Source organism: Saimiri boliviensis, chromosome 9 (genome assembly GCF_048565385.1).
Source record: "Saimiri boliviensis isolate mSaiBol1 chromosome 9, mSaiBol1.pri, whole genome shotgun sequence".
In the NCBI taxonomy this organism is placed as follows: domain Eukaryota; kingdom Metazoa; phylum Chordata; class Mammalia; order Primates; family Cebidae; genus Saimiri; species Saimiri boliviensis.
Genome location: NC_133457.1, coordinates 99,029,697 through 99,050,205, shown reverse-complemented (window position 1 = coordinate 99,050,205; position 20,509 = coordinate 99,029,697). Strand labels below are relative to the sequence as shown.

Sequence of the window (20,509 nt, the reverse complement as noted above, 5' to 3'; positions counted from 1 at the left end):
TTGTTGGGAGTGTCATCCAGATAATAGCATCCTGCCTGAAGGAATTTATGTCTGTTCCCCTCCTGCTCTTCCTCTGATGCTGCTCTGCACAACCAGCTGGACCTAAGCTCTTGCCTCTTTCGCCTTTAAACTTCTGACAATTGCCTCCTGCCTCCCGCCAGGGTGAAGAAGGGGACCAGGCCATTGCTGAGGCCCTTGCTGCCCCTAACCGGTTTGTGCTAAAGCCCCAGAGAGAGGGTGGAGGTAGGTGGATCCCCCTTTGCAGGGCTTCTCAATGAAAGGGACTAGCAGGTCGTGGCCAGTGCTCATTGGCCCTTACTATGGGCACAGTCCCAGGCATGGGGAATACTATTGAAACTGACACAGGTCACATGTTGGACAGTGTCCCCTAAGACACTGTGACCAAGTATGGGAGCACAGATGATCTGATTAACTAGCACTGAAGGGTTTGGACAAGTTTAACCTGAGGTGCCTGTGGGTAGATTGTTGGGAAGTGGGGTAGGGTCATACTAGGAGGTTGGAGAGAATGCATGTCTGTTTTCCTTCCTAGTTCGAAACTCCTTGAAGTCAGGGGTCATATCTGCCTCATAGACCCAGAAGAGAGGATTTTTTTAAATCTTTGTCTTAAGAAGTGGGTAGGAATTTCTCAGGTGGAAAGGAGGAAAAGTGTTCCATAAAGAGGGGACGACAACCTCAAGCAAAGGCACTGGGCCATGAAAGTGTGGTATGTTTGGAGGTTAATAAGAAACTGGTGAGGCTGGAGAGGGAGCTGGGCGGGAACAGGGATTTCGGCAGGAAAAATGGTTTGCATCCTGATTATAAAGGGCATGGAATATACACTGAGAAATTAGATTTTATCTTAAGGGTAGTAGGAAGCCATTAGAGAGTTTTAAGCAGAGAAGGGATGCATTGATCCAGGATTCAAGTAGTTAGCAGTGGTGGGAACTTGCAAAACTTACAAAGTTCTGCGTTGTAGAAGATGTCCTAGAATGAGGGGAGACCTTGGTAGCAGAGAGACAATGGAAGAGGCTGATACTGTTGTTCAGAAGAGCAATGTAGAGGCCTGGGCTAGGGCTATGACTGTGGAGCCGACTGGAGAGATATGTCCCAGATAGTGAGAGGGCGAGTGGAAAGGAAGGAGTTAAATATGACTCAGGAATGCCTTTTGCCTGATTGGAAGTAGGAAGGTCCAGGAGAGCTGTTAAATATGACTTAGGGATGCCTTTTGCCTGATTGGGAATAGGAAGGTCCAGGAGGGGCAGGTTCAGGCAGAAGTAATAAATTCTGCTTAGACAAGTTAGTTTGTTTGGGGTCCTATGGGACAGTCATATGATGTCTAAGCTGGGAGCCTGCATTAAAGATTTGGAAGTAGCCAAGCATGGTGGCTCACGCCTGTAATCCCAGCACTTTGGGAGGCCGAGGCAGGTGGATCATGAGGTCTGGAGATCAAGACCATCCTGGCTAATACAGTGAAACGCCATCTTTACTAAAAATACAAAAAATTACCCAGGCATGGTGGCATGTGCCTGTAGTCCCAGCTACTTGGGAGGCTGAGGCAAGGAGAATCACCTGAAAGCGGGAGGTAGAGGTTGCAATGAGTTGAGATCACGCCACTGCACTCCAGCGTGGGTGACAAAGCGAGACTCTGTCTCAAAAAAAAGAAAAAAAAAAGATTTGGAAGTTAACAATTTTTAGGGTATAGATGGAGCCTTGGGAATAGGAGAAACTAGGGAAAAGGTACATGGAGGAGAGAGCAAGCGTGGAGGACCAGTTCTTCTGGGGCCCCAGCATTTAAGAGAAGGAGCCAGTAATGGAGCTTGAGAAGGAACAGCCATAGGTAGGAGGAGAGCCAGGGCAGAACAGTGTGATGGAAGGTGTGTTCACCACATGAGCGTGGGCTCTCCTGTCAAAGTGAGCTTCCCTTCTGGGGAGCCAGATATGCCCTGGCTTCACTGAGCTGGTGCCAGGAACTGAGGCTGCTGACTTGCCCACGTGGCCCCAGAAGTGAGGGCATGGAATGGAGAAGGTAGGCAGAGGATCCAGGGTGACTGGCCAGTTTCATTGCAGGTAACAACCTGTATGACGAGGAAATGGTGCAGGCCCTGAAGCGGCTGAAGGACAGTGAGGAGAGGGCCTCCTACATCCTCATGGAGAAGATCGAACCTGAGCCTTTTGAGAATTGCCTGCTACGGCCTGGCAGCCCTGTCCGAGTGGTCCAGTGCATTTCTGAGCTAGGCATCTTTGGAGTCTATGTCAGGTGAGCCAGTCAGCAGAAGCTCTTTCCACTGCCTGCTAGCAAGAGTGCCAGGCAAGTAAGCCTAGAGGGAACACTGGAAAGAGTCAGGAATCCTGGGCTTCGGTGCTAGCTCTGCCAATCCCTAGCTTTGTTACCTGTTTCCTTATCTATTAAATGAGGCCAAGGACCCAAGGCCTGCCCACCTCACCAGGGTATCAAATGAAGCCCTGATGAGAAGTGCTTTGCAACTGTGAAGAAAACTCCAAATAGTACAAAGAGGACTCAGAAAACATACTTTGACAATCTAGGGCAGGCGTCCCCAAACTTTTTACACAGGGGGCCAGTTCACTGTCCCTCAGACCGTTGGAGGGCCGCCACATACTGTGCTCCTCTCACTGACCACCAGTGAAAGAGGTGCCCCTTCCTGAAGTGCGGCGGGGGGCCGTAGTTTGGGGACGCCTGATCTAGGGCTAGAAGGAGGCTCCAGAGACGAATAGAGGCTCTAAAAACCTAGCACTTCTTTGGGTATAATTACCCATGTACTGCCCAGTGGGGATGAGGGAAGGTCTTGGGTTTGTGGCTGAGTCCTGGTGATGTGTGTCTCCTGCTTTCATTCCTATAGGCAGGGAAAGACACTTGTGATGAACAAGCACGTGGGGCATCTACTTCGAACCAAAGCCATCGAGCATGCAGATGGTGGTGTGGCAGCAGGAGTGGCAGTCCTGGACAACCCATACCCTGTATGAGGGCACAACCAGGCCCATAGGACCTTCTTTCCCCTGTATTTGTCATTCCTCTCCTAGCCCTCCTGAGGGGCTGTCCTCCTAAAGACCTCCAGAGTCTTTATAGAAGGGTAAATGGTGATACTTTCCCCCAGCTCTCCATCTGAGGACCAGAAAAGCTGTGTTTCCCTTAGATGATATCTAGAAGTCCCCAAATCCTTGGGGTGTGGGTACAGCTGAGGGAAAGCTGCTCTGAGGTAAAGGTCCATGAACCCTGCCCCGCTTCTGTCAGCCCCTATAGCCTTTTCAGCAGGTTCCAGTGCCTGGCTTGGGATAAGACTGAGTGGTAGGGTGAAGGAGAGTGGAGGGGCATAGCCTTTCCCCAATTTTGCCTTAAATAAAGCTGCATTGCTAATTCAGTGATTCCTTACTTTGTGCATAGAAGGGAGAGAGGAGCTGTAACCTACGTCAGCCCACTTAAGGTGTATTAGAGCAGGGGAAGTGACTGGGCTGTAATCAGGGTCTCCCTTGACCCAGACTCTACAGGTGGGACCCTGAAGTTGCAATCCTTAGCCACCCACTAATGCTCCTACTGGATCATAGGAGGAAAGAGATTCCCTGGCAGGAGCCCAGGAGGGAAGGCAACCATCATGGGACATAAATGGGATATAACATGTTCTAACCATGGTCCCAACCATGATGGGACATAACATGTTCCCTCCTGCCAGTGAACTGGCTCCAATCACTTTCCTGCTTAGCTCAGGGGCTTGTCAAAGGGCCTATCAGTGAAGCCTCCTTGGCTCTGCACAAACCAAAAGTTCTAGAAGGAAGATATTGGGGGTAGTCCCAGGAAATACCCTCCCCCTTCCTATCTGCAACTAATGAATATACAGCCTCAGTGCACAGATACCTAAGAAAACAAGTCATCATCTTCTTGAGATCACAGGCTTTATTCCTACAACCACAGGGCTTGAGCCTGACTGGGGCAAAAAAAACAAAAAACAAAAAACAAAAAAACCCAGAATTTCATCTGAGAATGTCTCCATGGGCAGAGTTCTGTTCAGGGGAGTGGAGAACAGAGGACAAGGAAGACAAGCTCCTCTGGCCCTAGAACAAAACATATTTACTCCTTCAAAGAAGCAGATGATCTGAATAACCTCTGGAGACTGAATCTGCCCACACAGCCCCTGGAGCAAATGGGCAGACAGTACTGGCATCTGGCACAAAAGGGAATTCAGACCCAGAACAGAAGAAGCAGCAAAATATTTTAAAAATAATAAACTGTTCCTGGACTCACAAGCCATTGTTTTTAAGGACAAGTGCATGCCCAGTGTAAGTACTGGTGGTTCCTAAGAGAGCTGATACAGGATTACATAGCTGCCTCCCTGCTTCAGTGGAGGCCCTCACATCCCCTCTGAACACTTAACTTGGGTTGGAGAGGTAGCCTTTTTTATCCCTGTTCTGAGAGCTCTGCAGTCTGGGGGCATAGTAGACTGAGGCTGACCTGGGCTCTGTCCCTTCTGCCTGGCAGTCAAAGGAAGTGGTCTCCACACGGGTACAAAGCTGGTTTCCGGTCCCAGACAGCTGGTCAAGGGAGGACAGTGTGGGTCAGTACTGGCCCTCAGCACTCCTGAGGGGGCAAAGAGGATGAGCAAAAGTTTGGAGAGCCAAGCAGGGGGAATCCTGGGTAAAGGTCAGGGTCATGTTCACTGGATGGTCAGGCAGCGGTGGCTGAAGAGGTGACTGATGACAGATGGGTCAGCCACAGTAGACGTGTCCCCCAGGTCATGGTCATTCTGAGCAATCTTCCGAAGCACTCGCCTCATGATTTTCCCTGGGGGACCACAGGCTTCCAGTTACTTGGTGAAAGGACTGACCCACCCCAGCCCTGCCACAGGCTTTCATCCACACATACCCCACCACCACCAGACCTCAGCCCATCCCAATCCATGGAGGCCTCTGAACATACCTGAGCGGGTTTTTGGCAAGCCAGGTGCATTCTGGATGTAGTCTGGTGTGGCAATGGGGCCAATCTTTTCTCTAACTGTAACCGACAAATCATCAAACATTTTCAACACCCTTAGCCAGACTTTCAAAAACCAAAGTAAAGATGGCTTTGCTCCCCACCTGTTTCCTTTTCAAGGTCCTGCCCAGAGACAGCCTCAGGATCACTGCTTCTCTTGCTGTCAACGCAATGTCTCTTTACTCTCTCAATTTAGCTTATGGAACTCAGGCTGTAGAATGAGCCTGCTAGAGTTTAAATGCCACCTTTCTAGAGGCCTTGGGCAAGTGACTTACCTTCTATGAGTTTCAGTTTTATCATCTTTAGAGTGAAGGTAACAACAAGATCTGTTTCATGGAGGTGACTATAGGGATTGAGTGGGGTAATTCATTTAAACCACTTAGCCTAGTGGTGGCATGAAGTATTCTACAAAAGTTGGCTATTATTATTATCCTAGTGGGACACTAGTAGAGACTGAACAGGAAGAGGGCAATCAGCCCATGGGGCCCTCTGGAATCTGTGGTTTGGGAAGCAGCTCACTCTAGCCCCTCCCCAACAACTTGCAATGATAACTGGGCCTCCAAGACAGACCCTATAGTCCCTGCCCAGGGAGGCTCCTCACTCTGCTTCTTGAGCTCCTCGGTGAGCTTGGGGCTGAAGTTGTGGCCATCACACAGGGTGACAAAACAGTAGAGGCATTCACCCTTCACAGGATGAGGGTGGCCCACCACAGCTGCCTCTGCAACAGCCTCATGTTCCACAAGTGCTGACTCCACCTCTGCTGTACTCAACAGGTGTCCTTGTCAAAAGAAAGGAAGCGCCATGAGAGAGATCCCAGCCTCTGCCCCAGCCCCTGCTGCATCTGTACCCACAGGGCAGTCCTGATCTGATCAAACAGAGAAGGCCCTTCATTCACTCCTCACATGACATGCTTTCAGTCACCCCACCATCCCAGTTCCCTTACTCCAGGTACATTCCAGTGTTCACGACTCCTCTAAAACCTGGGCCCAGAACTGAATGCTGTACTTGGTACATGGTCTGGCCAAAAGACACTTGTGGGCTCTCATGGAAGGCTTCCACTGGGTGTTGCCAGAGGAGCAGAGTTAATGAGATGGGAAGGTGGCCCCTGGCCCTCACCAGATACATTAAGCATGTCATCAATCCTGCCAGTGATCCAGTAATAGCCATCCTGGTCCCGCCGGCAGCCTGGGAAGAAATGCAAAATCTACTAAATAAAAACCCTACGGTAGGATACCTGATCCAGATTACCAAACTGCCACACCCTCTGCAATAGCCTTCTAACAAGTCTTCTGCTTCCACTCTTGCCCTCTGTGGTGGCCAGCCTCCAAGATGGCCCCGCTGATCTCTGCCTCTTGGTATTCATAGCCCTGGCAGTCCTGTTTCTCATTGTACTAGGGTTAGTCTGTGTTATCAGCAGAATTTGGCAGAAGTGATAGGATGTCACTTCTGAAATTAGGTTGTAGAAGATATCTAGCTTGTCTTGGTTGTGTTGTCTCAGATCATTTGCTGTGGGGTAAGCCAGTGCCATGTTGTGAGCAGTCCTATGGTGAGGTGAGGAACTGAGGATTCCTGCTAACAAGCATGCAAGTGAGCATGAACATAGTTCCTCCAGGCTCAGTCAGATCTTCAAATGACTATAACCCCTACCAACAGTTTGACTGAAACCCACAAGAGACCCAGAATGAGAGCTACCCAGCTAAACCGTTCACAGACTCCTGATCCTCAGAAAGTGTATGAGATAATATTTGTTATTTTAAGTTCCCAACTTTGGGGATAATTTGGCAATAGATAACTAGTGTACTCACCCAAAGGCAAAGGCAAAGTTCTTTTCTTTTCTTTTCTTTTCTTTTTTTAGAGACAGGGTTTTACCATGTTGGCCAGGCTGGTCTTGAACTCCTGACCCAAAGTGCTGGGATTACAGGTGTGAGCTACTGTGTCCAGCCAAAGTTATTTTCTGAACAGTAAATCAGTTCTTAGCACTCCCCTGCTTAAAACCCCAAAAGGTTTCCCACTGTACTTTGAATGGAATTCAAACTCCTCACCATGGCCCACAAGACCCTCCCTATATGATGTTTTCTTTTCTTTTTTTTTTTCCTTTCTACCCTCCCTATATTACATACATCTCCAACATCATATAATATTCTTCTCTTTGCTTGCTACACTCCAGCCACACAGGCTTCAGTCCATTCCTCAGATATCTCAAGCTTGTGTCCCTCTGCATAGAACGCTTTTGCTCTAGATTATGCCTGTTTCCTTCTTGGGCTTCAGGTCTCTGCTCTAATGTCACTTCAGAAAAGTATTCTCTGACTATCCTATGTTCAGTAGCCATCCCTGCAAACACTCATTATCATGTTACCCTGTTTATTTTCTTCATAGCACTTATCTCTACCTAAGATAAGCTTATTTATTTGTTTGCTGGGCTTACTGTCTGTCTCCCCTTACTAGAATCCCCATGAGGGAAGAGACTTTGACTACATTATTCATGATAATATTCCCTGTGCTTAGATCAGTGCCTAGACACAGTGACACAGTAGGTGCTCAGATCTTATGGATGAATGGATTGGTAGATGAATAGATGGACAAACACAGGCTCCAAACATGGAGACAAATATGTCATAATACTATGTACTGCCACATGCCCCATCTCTTTCAACACAGGAGCATACATTGTACATCTTTCCTCATACATCAAAGTTCAGATGGCATCATCCTGAGACTCCTCCTGCTATACTCATTCCTGCCCTTACAGTCTTCTTTGTAGCTCTGGCTAGATAACAGATACTGACATGTAGGACACATTCTTCTTTGATTTTCTTTGCCCCTAACCAACTGATCTAGTTTGGATGTTTGTCCTTTCCAAATCTCATGTTGAAATGTGATCCCCAGTGTTGGAGGTGGGGCCTGGTGGGAGGTGTTTTGGTCACGGGAGGCAGATTCTTCATGAATGGCTTGGTGCTGCGCTTGCAGTAATGAGTTCTCACTCTATGAGTTCATGCAAGATCTGGTTGTTTAACAGAGGCTGGCAGCTCCTCCTTCTCTCCCTTGCTTCCTCTCTTGCCATGTCATACACTGGCTCTCCCTTCGCTTTCTGCCATGATTGGAAGCTACCTAAGGCCTCACCAGAAGCAGATGCCAGCACCATACTTCCTGTACAGCCTGAAGAATGATGGTCCAAAATAAATCTTTTTTCTTTATTAGTCACCCAGTCTCAGGTACTCTTTTACAGCAACACACCAACTCTTCCTGAAAATGGAAGTTGAAGGTACATGTCTTAGTGGGAGGTGCAAGAAGGGGCTAGCTAAGGCTCACCATCTCCTGTAACATAGTATCCAGGGAACTTCTTAAAGTAGGTTGTCTCAAAGCGTTCATGGTTCCCATAGACTGTGCGCATGATCCCTGGCCAGGGCTGCTTGAACACCTGCGGAGTGAGAAAAGGACAGTGATCACATTTGCTATGCTGTCTCACTGAAAGATAATTACAGCTTTTCTAAACGTGGGGGAAACTGTCCTGAATACCATTCCTGAGAAGTAGGACAAAGTACAGGCTTTAGAGACAGATGATCCTGCCTTGGAATCCCAGCTCTACCACTTACTAGCTAGGTGACCTCAGGGAAGTAACTTTACCTCTCTGAGCTCGGAACTTCAGGATCCTCATCTGTAAATCAGAGAAAATAATTTCTGTCTTCTAAAGTTACTGTGAGGATTAAATTAATACTATGTGGAAATTGCCTAGCCCAGTGTTCTATTATTAAGTGTTTAGTAAATTTGTGTCTCCTTCTGAGTAATCCTTCAGAAAGCAGGTCCATTTGATACAAATGAAAACAGTCATTTAAAAAAAGTGGTACCCAGCCAGGCATGGCAGCTTACACTCATAATCCTAGCACTTTGGGAGGCTGAGGCAGGCAGATCACCTAAGATCGGGAGTTCAAGACTAGCCTGACCAAAATGAAGAAACACTGACTCTACTAAAAAAAAACAAAAAAAATTAGCTGGGCATGGTGGTGGATGCCTGTAATCTCAGCTACTCAGGAGGCTCAGGCAGGAGAATCTCTTGAACCCAGGAGGCAGAGGTTGTGGTGACCCGAGATTGTACCATTGCACACCAGTCTGGGCAACAAGAGCGAAACTCTGTCTCCAAAAAAAAAAAAAAAAAAAAAGAGACACACACACACACACAAGAAAATAATTATTGCCCTATCAGTAACATTCTTTAGCAGCAGATTGATGGAATGGATGGAATTCTAGGCTGAGTCAGAAGGCCTGGATGTACACATCCTGCCCCTGTTACCAACTTGCTCTTGGGGAAGTGAAATGGGGTGGGGTTGAAGCAAAAGGTGAGGCCCCTACGAGTACAAATACAATAATCACAACAGCTGATGTTTATCAAGTATTAATTGTTAGTTTCTCTGCTATCCCTTCACATGGATTATCTAACTCAATCAAGCAAGTAACCATAGGAGATAAAGGCACTATTTTTTTTTTTTTTTTTTTTTTTTTTGAGACAGAGTTTGCTCTTGTCACTCAGGCTGGAGTGCAATGGCACGATTTCAGCTCAATGCAACCTTCACCTCCTGGGTTCAAGAGATTCTCCTGTCTCAGCCTCCTATGTCACTGGGATTACCAACATCCACCACCGCATTGGCTAATTTTTGTATTTTTAGTAGAGACAAGGTTTCACCATGTTGGCCAGGGAGGTCTCGCACTCCTAACCTCAGGTGATCCACCTGCCTCAGCCTCCCAAAGTGTTGAGATTACAGGTGTGAGCCACCGCACTCAGCCAGAGGCACCATTTTAACCCTATTTTACAAATTAGAAAATGTAGGTTCAGAGGGGTTAGGTAATTTATCTGAGGTCACAAAAGTGGCAAAGCTAGGATTTGAACCCAGGCAGGGTGACTCCAGATCCTACATAACTTTTCACTATGTTATAGAGCCTCCTTTGTCTAGAATGTTTGTCAAAAGAAGATGGGACTAAATCTTCCAGACCCAGAAAGGTACCATCAGGAATCTGAGCAAACTCTTTTTTTGTTTTTTTGAGACGGAGTTTCGCTCTTGTTACCCAGGCTGGAGTGCAATGGCGCGATCTCGGCTCATCGCAACCTCCGCCTCCTGGGTTCAGGCAATTCTCCTGCCTCAGCCTCCTTGAGCAGACTCTTAAAAGGCCCTTAAGAGACTTATAGCCCAAAAGGAAGAGATGCAGGCAAAGTATCCAGGGTCTACTCCAGGGTCTCTCAGTGAGCAAACCTCCAGCCATGAAGCTCAGTCCTAAGCAGCTACCAGGAGAGATTAGGTTATTAACTCTAAAGCAAAGTACCCTTGGCAGACCCTTTCTCCCTCTTCTTAAAGACTCACAAGGGCCAGGGCCTCACCAGATAGCCTTCGGCTTCGCCTTCCAACTCTTCCCCAGACTCATTCAGGATTGCAGGAGCTACACCAAAGAATGGGAACGTCTAGAAGCAAACAGGAGACAGAACCCAGGAAGAGGAATGAGGCAACTCTGACACAACTCCCAAGGACCTCTAGAACCCCAAATTCCTCACACATATCAGTCTAGTTCTCCACTGTCTAACTAGGCCAAATGCCTCAAGACACTATTCCTGACTAGCCCAAGACCAGCCAGGGGAGCGTCACTCACGGCAGAACCAGGCTTCATGGGTGTGGCACCAGGAAGAGGAGTCAACATGTGGCCACCCTGTAGAAGTCAGAGATTAAAAATTTGAGTCAATCTTCCTGCATTATCCCTGAGCCCCAGCCTTCTGAACCCTTCACTCACTGTCTCTGTTTGCCAGAATGTGTCCACGATGGGGCAGCGCTGGGCACCTACCACCCGGTGGTACCACAGCCAGGCCTCAGGGTTGATGGGTTCACCCACTGTGCCTAACACCTGCAAGGATGCCCGGCTATGCCTGGGGCAGAGGAATGAGACAGAGGAAGGCTCTGAGTGCTACTGGAGGACACATATATCCAAGTTTTCCTACTGCCCCATCCTCTATTCCAGGTCAGGGAGTTGGGACAATGGAAAGGAAGAGACTATATAAAGGCCAGCACCCAGCTCTGAGGGATACCCATGGGTCAGCAACTGGGAAGGGGTCTCACTTGGTGACAGGCTCATCTCCAAACTTCATGAGCAGACGGATAGCTGTGGGTGCTGTGTAGAACTTGGTCACTTTGTATTTGTCCACAATGCTCCACAGGCGGCTCGTGTCCGGATATGTGGGAATCCCCTCAAACTGACCCATAAGGCTAGTCATTCCCAGTCTTTCCCAATAGGCCTTCCATTCATCCCCCTACTATTCCCTCAGGTTCAGTATTTTGACCATTCTGACCAACCGTATCTTCACTCCCTGACCAGACAAACCAAGATAACTTCCTAGTCAGGATACGCAACCCTCTCAGGACTTTTCTTTCTCCAGGAAACAGATGATTGTGTAAGTACCCCCCAACTCTAGACCAAGTATCCTTGGGAGGCAGTCACCCAGGACAATCTTGTCCATCTCCCCGCTAGGCCAGGTGGCCATGGGTCCCAGCTCCCTTCTCACCAAAACACTGGTGGCACCATTGGCCAGAGGCCCATAGGTGACATAGGAATGGCCAGTGATCCAACCAATGTCTGCTGTGCACCAGAACACATCTGCCGCATGGAAGTCAAACACATACTTGAAGGTTGTGGCTACATAGAGCATGTAGCCCCCAACTGTGTGAACCACACCCTGTGGGAAGGATGGGGAACAGGTTAGGGCCTCATGCATACCCCTACTGACCACCGAATGGAGGCTGGGGAGAGCTGTAGGAAGATCCTCCTCAGGGATTCCAGCCCTGCCACCACCCCTTTCACAGCATACATCTATCTTCCAATCTCCTTTTCTCCATGCTTGCATCTCATCTCCTTGATCACACTTCTGATGACACGCATGTCTATCCGTCCATCATTCACACCAACACCATCAGATAGTATTTCAGAGACACCTACATCACTCATACACACATGAAGACTCCTAGCACACTCATATTTAATAGTCTCTCTGTCCTGTAATGTGTGCCCACACACCCAATTACACACCATCAGAGTGAGTGGGAAAAAAAGTTAATCCTCTCTGCTTACTCCATTCTTAACCCCATCTCTATGAAGGGGAGGCCAAAATTGTGTTTCTAAAGGCTTATTGAGGGATATTTCAAAGCCTATGGAGATAATTTAGGAATTGGGTGGGCAGAAAATAGAGTGACATAGCTTTCAAGTCAATGGAAGAATCAGAGTTTTCTTAAGTGTTTCTGGCTCCCACACTGTGTGCTGGTAGAGGACTACATGTTAACAGTATGCCATGTGGAACGAATTGAACTCTAAGAGTTATGGTCTTAGAAGCCCGAGAGGGATCTCTGTGCCCAGCCTTGGCCTTGAGTTAACAGAATAGCTCTCCTTCAGCCAAACCATGAGGGCATAGGGAAAGAACTTCCATGTCAGCCATATAAAACCCTCCACCTGAATTGTCTCACCCTGGGCCTCACCACCTATAGATTGATGATTTATGTCTTAATTTGATTTAGAAAAGACAATGTTACATTTCCAAAACTTAGGGTTGTAGGAAAAAAAAAATTTCATTACCTATTTCCTCAGAAACTTACTTCTTACCCCTATATAATACACACACACACACACACACACACACACACACACACACACACTCTTGCCTTGGGTTTTCCTGTGGAGCCACTGGTGTACAGGATGAAGAGTGGGTCCTCAGCATCACACCACTCGGGCTCACACTCATCTCCCGCCTCTTGCATGAGTTCATGCCACCACAAGTCGATCCCTTGGTTCCATGAGATCTGCAGGGAGAGGAAGATAGGAATGGGCAGAGAAGAACTGTGAACAGCTCAAGGCGGGGACAAAATACACCTGTACCTTGCCTCTGAAGGGAATGAGATGGGACAGGCAGGTAGGAGTACAGGAAGGGAGAGAAGGCTCTTCAAGGATAGAACGGAACAGAAAGAACAACAGAACCCAAGCTTACTGAGTACTCCAACCACCCTGCCATCCTACCCCCATCTCTTCCCAGAACTCCTCTTACCTGGCCTCAGGCTGAGGAGGAACCCTTGGCTGGTCCCTTCCCATCCTTCAATTCTCAGCAGAAATGTCACCTTCTTGGAAAGGCTTTACCTGAATAGTATCTTATAGATTCCCACCCCCAACCCTGCTGTTATTATTGATCACAGCACCATGTTTCTTTTCCACGTAGTACAGATTTCCAGTTATTTTATTTAATTGTTTACTTGATTACTGTCTCCCCAACTAGGACCTCTATGAAGCTCTGTGAAGGCAGTGGCATGTCTTTCCCCCTGATCCCTGCTTTATCTCCAACACCTAGCAAAGTGCCTGGCACTCAGTAAATTTTTGTTGGATGAATGACTATGCACACACAGGTCTACATACAAACATATGTACTTACGGGACTAGGCTCATTAGCAAGGATGCAGACACCACACAATTCAGAAACGCAAAATTAGTCAGAACCTATAGGTGAGGCGGGCACCTGACCCTGTTAGTAGTAAATACGTCAGTAGATTTTGGTCCAAGCACTTTTCCCGCATGTCCAGACCCAATCCACATCTGCAGGTTCCTACACTAGCTCTGTTCCTACCTTGACACCACTGGGTATGAATAGGGTTTCCCACAGAGACTTTTACTTGAGGGGACAGGTTCCATTCACTTCAAGTTGGTAGAGAAGGAACAAGGTGGACTTCTTCCAGTAGAAGGATGTCCCCCTATCCCTGAATGCCTTTAATAATTACTTCTGGATCTGTCATCCTGAAACTTCTCTAAACTCTCCTTTGAAACTGTTTTACTTTGCTGTCTATATTACCTCTTTGAACACTAGTTTTGAGCCTACTATCTGCTGAATGAAGTTAGAGCCCTGGAATTTGTCCAAAATCTTCAGTGTACTTCAATACCAGTTCTGCCACTTCCTAGCTATATGGCCTTGGGCAAGTCACTTTACCTTAAGTCTCACCTTTTAAAAATGAGGACAGTCATTCTTGCCCTAATGAACTCACAGGATGTGATAAACACCAAAAGAGGAAAGTATTATCTAGTTAACATCAAGCCTTGGATTGCCCCAAGGGTAGAGACTGGGGTGAAATGAGGAAAACTGATGAACTCAGGAGAGACAGAGGTTAGTTCAGTGACTCCTGGGAGTTAAGAGTGTAGAGCTGGGCACCGTGCCTCATGCCTGTAATCTCAGCACTTTGGGAGGCCAAGGCAGGTAGATCACCTGAGGTCAGGAGATCAAGACCAGTCTGGCCAACATGGTGAAACCCCATCTCTACTAAAAATACAAAAAGTATCCAGGTGTGGTGGCAGTAGCCTGTAATCCCAGCTACTCAGGAGGCTGGGGCAGGAGAATTGATTGAAACTGGGGGGCGGAGGTTGTAGTGAGCCGAGACCGTACCACTGTACTCCAGCCTGGGCGACAGAGTAAGACTCTGTCTCAAAAAACAAACAAACAACAACAAAAAAACAACTTAAGAGGGTGATGATGGGAACTTTTGGGGGTTTGCTTTAGCTGTCACAAAGTCCTCTGATATTATTTAGATTCCTGCATGTTCAATGGCCCTGGTTGGCAGGTAGACATGGTGGTGTAAGAGAAATGCCCTTCTCCCATTATAAGGATATATGTTGATTTGTTGTGTGCATATTTGGTTAAAAAACTCCTGAAGTGCTGGGCGCGGTGGCTCAAGCCTGTAATTCCAGCACTTTGGGAGGCCGAGGCGGGTGGATCATGAAGTCAAGAGATCGAGACCAACCTGATCAACATTGTGAAACCCCATCTCTACTAAAAATACAAAAAATTAGCTGGACATGGTGGCGAGTGCCTGTAATCCCAGCTACTCAGGAGGCTGAGGCAGGAGAATTGCCTGAACCCAGGAGGCGGAGGTTGCGGTGAGCCGAGATCGCGCCATTGCACTCCAGCCTGGGTAACAAGAGCGAAACTCCGTCTCAAAAAAAAAAAAAAAAAAAAAACTCCTGAAGTGTTAGATACATAGCTTGATAAATTAGAAAATGACTCCTTTCTTTCTGTACTACCTGCCCCTTATGGTAGAGAATTTGAAATTTCTGGATTATGAACATCATAAAAATGACAAGCCTAGAAAAAGGAAGAAGAGAGAGAAAGCTACCCACAGTTAGAAAACATTAGAACACACCCGATTTTGCCTATCCATAAGCATCTACACATGCATTGTCACATGGATACTTTTTTCCCTGCCAAATGATCACTTGAGATGAGGGTACTAAGGTATTCAATCAGAAGTATCAATACTGCTTTGGACAAATGGTGCTGGTCCACCGCACTGTGAACTGTCACAAAACAGGCACTAAGTACACATAAGGGCAAGGCATAGTTACACTGTGGCCCTGCAATGAGGGCACTCTTATAGTCTTATAATATTATTTCTTTTGTGGGTGTGTGTGTGTATACAGAGGTGGAGGGGTTAGAGTACTCCAGGTGTGGAACTGATAACTGGCACCAGGAAGCAGAGTAAACTCAATTAGTAGAGCAAATTTTGGTTGTGAATTAGGTGTGTGCCTATGAGGCCCCAGGCTCTGAACCAGGAAAAGGTCTGAATTTTCTTAAGAATTGAGGAGTTGGCCTTTGTCCTTGGTCCAGGATAGCCTCAGGGAGGGCAGCTGCCAGGTATGGAAGAGGAATGCAAGGGAGCTCATAGATGATATGGTTGAGGAAGATACCTGCAAACCCTGCCAGCCTCTGCCTAGAAGATTGTTTAAGGATAAAGGGTTTGAAGCTCTGCAGGATTTTTGCAGCTGTTTTGAAAATTATTTTTTAATTTTTAAATAGGGGGCCCATTGTCAGAAAGATTTTTGCGGCTTTGATGGCAATTCTCTGACCAACAAACCTGTACTTTTTAAGCCTATTTTTATGCTGTTTGGTGTTTTGGAAACTGCTTGTTTTCACCTCCAAGAAACGAAAATCCAGTAGCCTTTGGCCTGAAGGTCTCTGGTATTAAGAATTACAAGAGTTTGTTATTTCTTTTCTGGTCTTTCTATTAGAAATGCCAGTCTGTCTGTTGCATTAAGGGGAATCAAAAACAGCTAACATTTATGGAGTAGTTACTATGTGCCAAACACCTTACATATATTGAGAAAACCCTGTAAAATAGGTATAATTATTATCATTATCTTATGGATGGAGAAACAGGCAAGAGAGCTTAAGCAATTTGTTCAAGTTAGCACAGTAGCAGGTGGCAGAGCCACGATTTAAACCCAAGTCGTCTGGGTCCAGAGATTATAATTTAAGCCACTAAGTTTGTCACCTCCTTCAAAAGAAGGGGTGTATGTCCCTGCCTGAGTTTTAAAAGGAAAGCAGTGTCCCTTGGGAAGGAGATATGTCTCCACTGTGCTAATGAGAATAGAGAAAGGGGCTTATACTTACCATTAGCCTAAGAGGTTAATCATAGCAGATTTAGAGTAAGACACCCTGTGAGGATGGTAAAACCCAGAGGAATAGTGAGCTTTATATGTGGTTTTAGGAAGGGAAGCTGTTTCCCTTTATAGTATGTATTGCCATCTCTCCATTACTGATAAGGAAACTGAAGCCCAGAGGGGAGAATTGACTTATTCAAGGTCATACAGCTAAAAATTAGTCTCTGGACTCCAGGCCCACTCTCTCCTTGATACTAATCTGCTTTGAGCACTCCCTTGTGGATCACCCTTCTTAGAACCACCTGCAATGTGACTTTTGTTCAGTTTAGCACTTAATCATATTGCAAAGTTCTATGCAGTTTATAAATCCCAAAGTACTATATAAATGTATTCAGGAATCTTCTCTGCTGTCCTGTATAAGACTTGGGTTTTTCTCTGTATTAATAATACATGTCTAACTCTCCAACTTGATAGTGAATTCCCAAAGTCAGGGTCTGAACCTCCTCCACCTACTCCTCCTCTTGTCTCTCTCGGCTCTGCTCCAGTTACCTGCACAGTTAATGTTCTCTAACAGGTTAACTTGCCCCCTCTCCCACAAAGGTCCTGAGCAGCAGGATAAAATGAGTTCTGTTGTTACCTCTCTAAGATCCATGCTGTATGCCAATTCACAGAGGCAGCAACAGACAGTTAATTTCATCACCCTTCAGTGGCTTAGATGGCAAGCTGCCCAGGGGCAAGGGAAAGGAGGGTTAGGTCTGGCAACCATCTTAATGGGGCAAACAGGCAAAGGGCAGATGAACACATAGACAAGCACACAGGAAAGCAGTGCCCATGGCAGTGCAGAAATGGATACCTTGGGCCGAACACGCTTGGATTTCTCTTTCAGCTTACCCTGTTAAAAGCCCAGGGCGAAAAGGGTAGTGAGTTGGGTTCAAAAACAAAAGGAGTGGGAGCAAAGGGTCTGTGTGTCATAAACCCCAAACTCTCTTCTCACTGGTCTTCCCTGTTTCTATTTTCCTGATCCTGATTCCAGCCCCTATACATGTAAAACCCCTAACACTGATTGGGCTCTCCAACTTCCCTAAACCAGACTACAGCCTCTCTAGCCCCAAGACCCCTCAGGGAGCCTCAAGTCACAGACTCCCAGTGTCTGTCTTTTTCAATCTCAGAACTTTGATCCCTCATGCTCTTCAGCATGGAGGCCATCATTGGCTTTTCTACCATTCCTACCAAAAGCCCTAGATCCAAAGATAACAAGAGCCATATTGTGAGGGCTGGACTCTGATCCTTCCATGATGGGAATCCTTTAGGCCACAAAGGCAGCCCACTCCACATCACAGCCTGGTAATGGAGATGACTATAAATTACCACTCAAGTTAGACATTTCTAACACAAGCCTAAGCCCTGAGGATCCCCTGTGCCCACAAGTATACCAAAACCAGCACAAGAGTCTCCCTTACAATCACTTGTGCTATGTTCTCAAGGTACAAGGGCCTCTCTATCCACAGTCAAGGTCAAAGTCTTCCAGCTGCCACCTAAGCCCTGCTATAGGAGGCATTCCTAGAATTGCTCCCGGATCCTCAATATACAAGCAAGCAAAGGACATCAGGAATTTTCTGGGAAGAGTGAAGCAATTTGAGCCTGGAAAAAAGTATAGCAGTGCCAGACTCACCTGCACACCTGGGCATGGCCTCTTAATTGGGGGGGACTGGCTGGGGGAGTCACCCATGCCCAGCTCTGCCCGCCCCAGGTGCTTGACCACAATGCAGCATCTCACTGGGAAACCCCTGGAGGAGAGAAAAGCCTAATTTGGTAGCCGGGTTGGCTCAAAGAAAACATGGCAAGACCCACCCATATCCATTTAGGGTAGAGGGAACAAAGGAAACCTAGCACTGGGGAAAGGCTCAGTCAACTCAGACAGTAGCCAACTGGCCAAATACACTTACTTCTCCTGACATTTCTGCAGGGCCTCGTCAGCCAGCTCCTTCAGGTTCACAAGCTTTTCCCCCCTGTAGAAGGCATCTTTGGGGAGCAACAGACATTCCAGGCCTTAGTAAGCACCACACTTCCTAGTGGGCACAATGTCCACAGAGCCCTTCCTGTGTGGGCCTCTTAACTCTGGCTCTTCCAGCTGATTTGAGCTGACAGGGTCAGCTGAGGTGGGACCAGGAGAGGAAGGGCAGGCAGTTTCTGCCCTCTAGGCTGAGTAGCCCCAAATACCAACAAGCTGATTGGAGACCAAGGCTTGAGGTATCGGGGTTCTGGAGAAAAGGTGAGGGAATTAGTCACCTGTAGTGATGAGAAGACTGCAGCTGGAGTCCAGGATCCGTTCACATAGAGACTCTGAAGAGAAGCCTGCAAACTAGGGAAGGGAAGAAAGTCTGAAGGAGAGAAGGAAGCCCCAGGGATTGAGTGAATAAGGAAAGGAGTTGCTCATGAAACCTTCTGGATCTCTAGGCCAGGGTCCTAGAAGAAATTGAATAACTGATATGGACTTATGACACAAACCTTCTAAGCCCCTTAGTTTGTTGAGACCCTCCATCGTCTAGGCCCAACCTACTTCTCCAGAGCCACATCCCCCACTCCTTCCCCTTTCACCAGCCCAAACTCCTACCACAATGGAGTGCAAAGCCCCAATGCGGGCACACGCCAGCATAGCCACCACAAGCTCTGGGATCATAGGCATGTAGATGGCCACTCGGTCACCCTTCTGAATGCCTGCAGGTAAAAGCACAGAATACGAACCATGAACCCTTCCTGCTGCTACTCCCTCCCATCCAGCTGGCCTCCCTCCCAGCTGACCTGTTCTCTTCACCTGTTACCTGTTCTTTCCATCTCTTGCCCTCTCCCCATAAGCCTCAGATACCCCAAGGCCAGGCCCCCAGTCCCTTTCCCACACCCAAAACTCACCCTGTTTTCGGAGAACATTGCTGAACTGACACACTTGGACCAGAAGCTCATGGTATGTGATCTGAGTGGTCTCCCCTGGCTCATTGCCCTCCCTGAGACATACCAGAAAGAATCAGTGATTAGGGGTGTAAAACTTCTTCCCCAAACAAGAAACAAGCATAGTCATAAAATCCATCCAGTGACACCAAGGCCTGGAACTGTTCTGTGAGGGTAAGCTGTCTGCTCATCATCAATCTTGCCATCACCAATCTTGAGTTGACTGGTTAGATACTTTGGCTATTCAAGATACTTTATACATATGTTGTGTGTCATTAGAAAATGCACTGTACACCTCTGATCCTTGATAAAACGGAGTGATGGCCCCTTCTCTTCCATTCTAGTAATGCATTAAAAAGAAGTGATATCACAGATGTGATTCCTTTTGATAAGGCATCAAGACTACAATATTCAGAGTAGGGTCTCCAGATCACTTGTGCCTAAATCATCTAGAAGATTTTGTAGATTCCTGGGCTCCAATTCAGATATACTGAATTAGAATCACAGGGCCCAAGGATCTGCTTAAGGTGGTACAAAGAATTAGTAGGGGATTCTGACGCACATTTAAGGTTTGAGAATTGGCTGGGCACAGTGGATCACACCTGTAATCCCAGCACTTTGGAAGGCCAAGGCAGGTGGCTCACGAGGTCAGGAGTTCGAGACCAGCCTGGCCAACATGGTGAAACCCCATCTCTACTAAAAATACAAAAATTAGCTGAGTGTGGTGGTGTGTGCCTGTAATCCCAGCTACGAGGGAGGCTGAGGCACAAGAATCACTTGAATCTGGGAGGCGGTGGTTGCAGTGAGCTAAGATTTCACCACTGCACTCCAGCTTGAATGACAAAGTGAGATTCTTTAATAAATAAACAAACAGACAAATAAATAAAGTTTGAGAATCACCATCCTGTATCAGGTGATTTCTGTCTACCTCCTCAGCCTTGCCTCCCACTCCTTCCTAGGCTTTAGCCTGGTTTACCTCGGTCATTCCTTCATGTGTTCATTTGCTTATTTAACAACTACTATGTGGTGTCTATGTGTATAAAAATAAGGCACCAATGTGCTGGGTGCAGTGGCTCACTCCTGTAATCCCAGCACACTGGGAGACCAAGGCAGGTGGATCACCTGAGGTCAGGAGTTGGAGACCAGCCT

General features: G+C 47.2%; 2 protein-coding genes across 4 annotated transcripts in view; one reads left to right on the top strand and one right to left on the bottom strand.

The window, feature by feature from the left end:
* The window catches only part of GSS (glutathione synthetase), a 29,384-nt gene extending 26,007 nt beyond the window's left edge, over window positions 1-3,377 (top strand). Inside the window, exons 11-13 of the mRNA XM_003932036.3 lie at window positions 162-243; window positions 2,068-2,257; window positions 2,859-3,377. Of these exons, the coding sequence (XP_003932085.1) occupies window positions 162-243; window positions 2,068-2,257; window positions 2,859-2,982 (396 nt within the window). The 3' untranslated portion in view covers window positions 2,983-3,377. The remainder of the gene's footprint in view (window positions 1-161; window positions 244-2,067; window positions 2,258-2,858) is intronic.
* A 512-nt stretch (window positions 3,378-3,889) lies between these two features.
* ACSS2 (acyl-CoA synthetase short chain family member 2) overlaps window positions 3,890-20,509 on the bottom strand; it is a 55,324-nt gene continuing 38,704 nt past the window's right edge. For 2 of the 3 annotated variants that reach the window (XM_074406425.1, XM_003932035.4), the window contains exons 3-19: window positions 19,325-19,416; window positions 19,029-19,132; window positions 18,704-18,776; window positions 18,361-18,436; window positions 18,087-18,201; window positions 17,268-17,306; window positions 12,667-12,804; window positions 11,520-11,690; window positions 11,077-11,210; window positions 10,754-10,886; window positions 10,616-10,672; window positions 10,350-10,430; window positions 8,291-8,399; window positions 6,098-6,166; window positions 5,583-5,759; window positions 4,928-5,002; window positions 3,890-4,792 (exon numbers count right to left, since the gene is read on the bottom strand). In XM_074406425.1, coding sequence (XP_074262526.1) covers window positions 4,665-4,792; window positions 4,928-5,002; window positions 5,583-5,759; window positions 6,098-6,166; window positions 8,291-8,399; window positions 10,350-10,430; window positions 10,616-10,672; window positions 10,754-10,886; window positions 11,077-11,210; window positions 11,520-11,690; window positions 12,667-12,804; window positions 17,268-17,306; window positions 18,087-18,201; window positions 18,361-18,436; window positions 18,704-18,776; window positions 19,029-19,132; window positions 19,325-19,416 — 1,771 coding nt within the window. In that variant the 3' untranslated portion in view covers window positions 3,890-4,664. The remainder of the gene's footprint in view (window positions 4,793-4,927; window positions 5,003-5,582; window positions 5,760-6,097; window positions 6,167-8,290; window positions 8,400-10,349; window positions 10,431-10,615; window positions 10,673-10,753; window positions 10,887-11,076; window positions 11,211-11,519; window positions 11,691-12,666; window positions 12,805-17,267; window positions 17,307-18,086; window positions 18,202-18,360; window positions 18,437-18,703; window positions 18,777-19,028; window positions 19,133-19,324; window positions 19,417-20,509) is intronic. The other variant, XM_003932034.4, reaches the window with a different exon arrangement.